This window comes from Hypomesus nipponensis, chromosome 25 (assembly GCF_054491055.1).
Source record: "Hypomesus nipponensis isolate SF chromosome 25, ASM5449105v1, whole genome shotgun sequence".
Lineage (NCBI taxonomy): Eukaryota > Metazoa > Chordata > Actinopteri > Osmeriformes > Osmeridae > Hypomesus > Hypomesus nipponensis.
The window spans coordinates 1,520,001-1,527,500 of NC_140385.1; the positions used below are offsets into that span (position 1 = coordinate 1,520,001).

Sequence of the window (7,500 nt, forward strand, 5' to 3'; positions counted from 1 at the left end):
GGGAGGGGGAGGGGGAGGGGGAGGGGGAGGGGGAGGGGGAGGGGGATTTAGGACGTAAAGTTGAGATGTATTTAATCTTCTGCTCTCTGTATCGAGAAAGAACACACACATACACACTACACACACACACACACACTACACACACACATACACACTACACACACACACACATACACACTACACACACACACACATACACACTACACACACACACTTCACAGACCTGGTAATGCTGATTCTGTATCAGGCTATCAGCATGGCGCTCCTGAAAGGAAATGAAATAATATTAAAGCACTCTGTGTACCTTCACACACACACACACACACACACACACACACACACACACACACACAGCGGTACACACGCTCTCTCCTCCTTTAGATTGGTGAAACTATCTGAACCTATGTGGGCTGGATTATGTAACACAACAGACTTCAACTGGGCTGATGGAGCTTGCCTGTATGTGTGGGTGAGCAGAGTGAGTGAGTGAGTGAGTGAGTGAGTGAGTGAGTGAGTGAGTGCTGGGCATGAGGGTGATCTATCAGAAAAAGTGAGAGAGAGAGGGAGAGGGGGAGATGGGGAGAAAGAGAGAGGGGGAGATAGGGGGAGAGGGAGAGGGAGAGGGAGGGGGAGGGGGAGGGGGGAGGGGGAGAGGGGGGAGGGGGGAGGGGGAGAGAGGGTGTGTAGAGTGAAAGCTGATTGTGCTCCAGTTAGTGTCTGAGTTTACGATTTTCCAAGTCCATGATCATGTTCCTGTCCTGGTCTCGTTGCCGACACTGGCGTGTGTGTGTGTGTGCGAGCGTGTGTGTGCGAGCGTGCGTGTGTGTGTGCGAGCGTGTGTGTGTGTGTGTGGTCCCGGTCCACTCACGGTGAACTGGCGCAGGTCCTCATGCTTGCGGCTGCAGTCTGTGCTGCCCCGCCCCCCACAGAGTCGCTGGTGCAGCCAGGTGAGCAGGTACCAGGTGGACTTGGGGCTGGGCACGATGTTGAAGGGGGGGGGCAAGGTGCCACCCTCGTCGAAGTAGCTCATCCACAGCTTGGTGCGGGCAAACTTCCACTCTATATCTGCATGGTCCTGGACGCACGCACAAGTATTAGTACAATACAATACAAACTTTATTGACACACAACAATGTTGGTGGTATTCTTTTGTCATAGGTGGCTCAGTCCAGTAAGGAAGGAGGAAGAAGTACTGGTATAGTATTAGTACTGGTACAATATTAGTATAATATTAATACTGGTATCGTATTAGTACTGGGACAGTATTAGTATAATATTAATACCGGTATAGTATTAGCACTGGTACAGTATTAGTACAGTATTAGTACTGGTATAGTATTAGTACTGGGACAGTATTAGTACAGTATTAGTACTGGTGCAGTATTAGTACTGGTATAGTATTAGTACTGGTATAGTATTAGTACAGTATTAGAACTGTTATAGTATTAGTACTGGTGCAGTATTAGTATAATATTAATACTTGTATAGTATTAGTGCTAGTACAGTATTAGTACAGTATTAGTACTGGTATAGTATTAGTACAGTATTAGTACTGGTATAGTATTAGTACTGGTACAGTATTAGTACTGGTATACTATTAGTACTGGTACAGTATTAGTACTGGTATAGCATTGATACTGCACTCAATGTCTGCATTGCCCTGGACACAGGAAGTATATAATTAGTATAGCAGTTGCTCTAGTATAGTATCAATATTTTTAAAGCACTTGTGTGGTATTCATCTACTATTAGTTGAATCCTCTTAGTACTAGTGTAATGTTCTCCTCTGACTGAGCCCTGTGTGTTGGTGCGGAGCTGGAGGAAGGAGGATCCATCCTTCTGTGGAGCGATACTTCTCCTCAACACCATCCTGCTCCACACACACAGAGCAACTTCTCCTCAACACCATCCTGCTCCACACACACAGAGCAACTTCTCCTCAACACCTTCCTGCTCCACACACACAGAACAACTTCCCCTCAACACCATCCTGCTCCACACACACAGAGCAACTTCTCCTCAACACCATCCTGCTCCACACACACAGAGCAACTTCTCCTCAACACCATCCTGCTCCACACACACAGAGCAACTTCCCCTCAACACCATCCTGCTCCACACACACAGAGCAACTTCTCCTCAACACCATCCTCCTGCTCCACACGCAGAGCAACTTCCCCTCAACACCATCCTGCTCCACACACACAGAGCAACTTCTCCTCAACACCATCCTGCTCCACACACACAGAGCAACTTCTCCTCAACACCATCCTGCTCCACACACACAGAGCAACTTCTCCTCAACACCATCCTCCTGCTCCACACACACAGAGCAACTTCTCCTCAACACCATCCTCCTGCTCCACACACACAGAGCAACTTCTCCTCAACACCATCCTCCTGCTCCACACACACAGAGCAACTTCTCCTCAACACCATCTAAATCAGAGGATTTCAAAGGATTGCTTCCCAAGATGCATTTCATTGCTTTGGATAATAGACATAGCACTTATGAACAGTTTCGTTTTTCTTGGTACTAGTACTCACGCAAACTATCATGTCTGAGCATGTTGAGTGTTATTTTAAAGTGCTAGTATAGTAATAGTACTAAAAAGTACTCACAGCTATGAGCTGGTAGGAGTTGTTCATCATGGCGATCAGCATGTTGAGCAGCACCACCAGGGAGATGACGTTGTAGGTTCCAAACATGGTGGCTCCTACGAACTCTGTGAACTCGTGGCGAGCCTTCACGTTGGTGACGTACAGGTTCAGCAGGCCAAACACAGACCAGAACAGAGACTGCAGGGTCTCAAACAACCTGGGGGGGAAAGGAGGGGGGAGGGAGGAGGTGGGAGGGGGTGAGAGGGGAGGAGAGAGGGGGGGGAGGTGAGGGAAAGAAACAGGGGGAGGGGATAGGGGTTTGTTGTCCTGCCAGTAACAATTGGATGCTCATGAAACCAGGACAGGAACCAGTATTCAGAACTACATCACCCTCTCAATCTGTTTCTCCCTCTCTTTTATCTCTCACTCCTTCTCTCTCGCTCCTTCTCTCTCGCTCCTTCTCTCTCGCTCCCTCTCTATTGCTGCCAGAGAGTCAGTCTGATGATGCAATAAAGCTATCAGCTCTCTCCCTCCATCTCGCGCTCTCTTTACTTCTGATTCTCTATTCCTGGATTTCTCTCTCTTTACCTCCCTCTCTTACCCCCCCCCCCCTGGTTCCCCTACAGCAGAAGCAGGAGAATGTTAAATATTTGATGAGGCAACAATCAGCAGTAAATCTGCTAAATCACATCATCCTCATGATGATGAAGAGATGAGATGGAGAGAGACAGAGACAGGGTGATGGAGAGAGATACAGGGTGATGGAGAGATGGAGAGACAGAAGGAATGAGAAATGAATGGTCTTGTTGTTGTATTTATGTTCTATGAAATATTCAACAGCCAAACACTCCAAATCACAATTGAGAGAGAGAGAGAGATAAATGAAAGAGTGACAGTGTTTATTTTGACAGGGAGAAATGGTTTAATCGACTAGTACAGGATGTCTTCCTCTCCTCTCTCTCTCTTTTTCCCTCTGCTATCTTTTTCCTCCCATCTCTCCTCCTCCTCTCTGTTTCTCTCCTTCCCTCTCCTCTCCTCTCTGTTTCTCTCCTTCCCTCTCCTCTCCTCTCTGTTTCTCTCTCTTCCCTTTACACCAAATAATAAAACCACAGATCATCTATGTAGGGGTTAAACATCATTCTAGCATGCATGTGTCCGTGTGTTAAATTATTACAACTATGGACTGTTTGCAATACATCATCACTGACTATCTCACCAGCTTATCATCTAACAGTGTGTGTGTGTGTGTGTGTGTGTGTGTGTGTGTGTGTGTGTGTGTGTGTGTGGTTCAGACAGCTCCAGCAGAGTGAGTGAGGAGGAGTGTGAAGTGTGTGTGTGTGTGTGTGTGGTTCAGACAGCTCCAGCAGAGTGAGTGAGGAGGAGTGTGAAGTGTGTGCTGGTATTGATATGGAATCAATAAACCCATTATCTGAAACAGTCTTGGATGGTAAATATTCAGGCTCCTGTTTTAAGCTTGGCAGGGACTCTGCACTCTCAGCAATATCCCCAGAGCTTCAGCCAGGGGGTGTGTGTGTATTAGGTGTGTGTGTGTGAGGGTGAGTGTGTGTATGTGTGAGTGAGTGTGAGTGAGTGTGTGGTAGCGGTTGAGGTGAGGGGATCACAGGGGCAAGGAGACAGGGGCACACACACACACACACAGGAGTCAGTCTTACGTGGAGAAGGCGTTGTTCTGCCTCTCACAGCGGATGCCCTTGCAGTGGTTGGGCTCGTCTGCAGCCTTGGTCTCATAGTAGAAATACAGCTGGTTCAGACCGTTAGCAAACGCAAGCAGCACCTACACACACACACACACACACACACACACACACACAACCTATCACTAGACAGCAGCAGGTGTGTGTGAGTGTGTGTATATAGATATACACATATGTGTATGTGGTGAAAGAATATATATATACATATGTGTGTGTGTGTGTGTGAATGTATATATAGACATGTGTGTGTGTGTGTACCAGGCAGTAGATGAAGAGGAACTTGAGGATGTCCAGCAGCATGCGTCCCAGGGAGATCTGCAGGGGCCCCAGGTGAGAGTTGGCCGTGAACAGGGAGATGAGCCGCAGGGAGCTGAAGATGTTGGCGATGGCAAACAAGGCCTCCGCTATCAGGGTGGGATGCCACATCTCCCACTCCTCCCTGGGCCTGGAAGAGTTATACTGAGAGGGGAGGAGGAGAGGGGAGGAGGAGAGGAAAGGGGGGAGGGGAGGAGGGGAGGAGAGGGGGGAAGGGAGGAGGAGAGGGGGAGGGGAGGAGAGGGGGGAGGGGAGGAGGAGAGGGGGGAGGGGAGGAGGGGAGGAAGGAGGAGAAGGGGGAGAGGGAGAGGGGGGAGGAGGGAGGAGAAGGGGGAGAGGGAGAGGGAGAGGGGGGAGCAGAGGAGGGTTGGAGAGGAAGGGGGAGAAGAGAGGGGAGGAGGGAGGGGACAGGATGGAGAGGGGGAGGGAGGGGAAGAGAGATAAGGGGTGAAGGGGAGACGATAGACGTAGAGAGGTTTACACATCCCAACGCGGACACACACACACACACACACAGACACACACACACACACAGACACACACACACACACAGACACACACACACATACAGACACACACACAGACCAACACACACACACACACACACCCTCTCACCTTGACGTAGGCTACTATCTTCAGGGAGATGGTGGCCAGGTAAAGAGAGTTCATGGCAAAGTCCATCAGGTTCCACCAGTCATGGATGTACTCAGTAAAACCTCCATCCCACATCTCCTTAATCTCTGCCCAGATGAACCCTGTACACACACACACACACACGCACACACACACACACACAACAAAGCATCATAGCAAAGTTGCTGTTTTTAGACAGGCTGGCAGGCAGGCAGACAGACAGACAGGCTGGCAGGCAGGCAGACAGACAGACAGACAGGCAGGCAGGCGTACCCAGGACCCAGGGCAGGATCATCCACTCCACCAGGGTGGGTGGGGGGCCCTGGACGTGCAGGTTGGTGCGGGCGATGTGCTGGGACGCCAGCAGCAGCAGCAGCAGGAAGGTGAGGTAGGAGGCCGTGTGGCAAATGAACTTGATGAAGGGCTTCTTGATGAAGGCTCCCAGGGCGCTCTTAGGAGCCAGCAGGTAGACCTGAGGGAGGGAGGGAGGGAGGGAGGGGGGAGGGGGGAGGGGGGAGGGAGGGAGGGAGGGGGGAGGGGGGAGGGAGGGAGGGAGGGAGGGAGGGAGGGAGGGAGGGAGGGAGGGAGGGAGGGAGGGAAGGAGGGGGAAGTCACAGTGAGAGGGGGAGAATAGGGGGAAGTCACAGTGGGAGGGGGAGATGAGTGTGGATTGAGAGAGAACAGAGGAATGTCTTTTTTCACCCCCCCCCCCTCCCCCTCCAGGCTGACCAGTGAGAACACCCCCCCTCCCCCTCCCCCTCCCCCTCCAGGCTGACCAGTGAGAACACCCCCCCCTCCCCCTCCCCCTCCAGGCTGACCAGTGAGAACACCCCCCCCTCCCCCTCCCCCTCCAGGCTGACCAGTGAGAACACCCCCCCCTCCCCCTCCCCCTCCAGGCTGACCAGTGAGAACACCCCCCCCTCCCCCTCCCCCTCCAGGCTGACCAGTGAGAACACCCCCCCCTCCCCTCCCCCTCCAGGCTGACCAGTGAGAACACCCCCCCCTCCCCCTCCCCCTCCAGGCTGACCAGTGAGAACACCCCCCCCCCCCTCCCCCTCCCCCTCCAGGCTGACCAGTGAGAACACCCCCCCCTCCCCCTCCCCCTCCAGGCTGACCAGTGAGAACACCCCCCCCTCCCCTCCCCCTCCAGGCTGACCAGTGAGAACACGGGGAACAGCAGGCCGATGATGATGCAGGTGAGCAGCTTGACGGCCCAGTGGCGTCTCCTCCAGCCGGGGAAGCCGTCGTACCACAGGGTCGCCAGAAGCTGCTGGCAGTTAGGCTGGGAGACAAACTACAGGAGAGAGGGAGGGAGGAGGGGAGGAGGGGGAGGAGGGGGAGGAGGGGGAGGAGGGGAGGGGGTTTAGACAGGTTTGGGAAACCATCACTAGCTTCTTCTAAACTCTGTCCTCTATGGCTGTCCTTCCCACCTCTCTCTCTCTCTCTCTCTCTCTCTCTCTCTCTCTCTCTCTCTCTCTCTCTCTCTCTCTCTCTCTCTCTCTCTCTCTCTCTCTCTCTCTCTCTCTCTGTCTCTTTCTCCCTCTTTTAGTTTCCTCCCTCTCTTTTCCCCTCTCTCTCCTCTACTCTTTAATCTGCTAAGAGTGCGCAAACAGAGCTGAAGTTGTGAACACACTCCAAGGAAAGAGATTTAGGAGCCATACATCTATCAACCTTATTGTTTGTGAGTGAGTATGTGTGTGTCCAACAAAGAAGCTGTTAAAATTCAAATACCTAAATCTACGTGCCCCTCCTCTTCCTCCCCTAACCTTGACTGAAAGACACACACACAGCCCTTACACACCAGACAGAGGGAGGAATTAGAAAGATGAGAAGATGAAAGGAAAGAGAAAGCTAAAGTCTTATCAGGTTCTTCCTTCGCTCATTCTATCCTCCCTCACTTCCTCCCTCCCTCACTTCCTCCCGCTCTCTCTATCCAGTCTATAGTGGAACCATGCAGTGATGCAGCTGGGTCTGTTGCTAGGTAACAGTATGCTAATAAGCAGTTGATCTCTTGGCTCTGATAAACTGTCCCTCCCTCCCTCCCTCCCTCCCTCCCTCCCTCCCTCCCTCCCTCCCTCCCTCCCTCCCTCCCTCCCTCCCTCCCTCCCTCCCTCCCTCCCTATATTGCTCTCCTAGTCATTACTCCTTACTCTCCCCTCTCTTTCAGTCTCCCATCCCTCCATCATCTCCCTCTCTTCCCCTATCCTTCATTCCCTGGCACATTCCTCTCCTCTCT

At 52.0% G+C, this 7,500-nt stretch overlaps 1 protein-coding gene across 2 annotated transcripts in view; it reads right to left on the minus strand.

Moving 5' to 3' along the window:
• The window catches only part of trpc5a (transient receptor potential cation channel, subfamily C, member 5a), a 22,016-nt gene that overhangs the window by 3,649 nt on the left and 10,867 nt on the right, over positions 1–7,500 (minus strand). The window contains exons 8-15 of one of the 2 annotated variants that reach the window (XM_084691356.1): positions 6,421–6,558; positions 5,538–5,736; positions 5,247–5,386; positions 4,575–4,775; positions 4,275–4,396; positions 2,623–2,818; positions 869–1,075; positions 224–265 (exon numbers count right to left, since the gene is read on the minus strand). In XM_084691356.1, the coding sequence (XP_084547482.1) occupies positions 224–265; positions 869–1,075; positions 2,623–2,818; positions 4,275–4,396; positions 4,575–4,775; positions 5,247–5,386; positions 5,538–5,736; positions 6,421–6,558 (1,245 nt within the window). Of the gene's footprint in view, positions 1–223; positions 266–775; positions 1,076–2,622; positions 2,819–4,274; positions 4,397–4,574; positions 4,776–5,246; positions 5,387–5,537; positions 5,737–6,420; positions 6,559–7,500 lie in introns of both variants that reach the window. The other variant, XM_084691355.1, reaches the window with a different exon arrangement.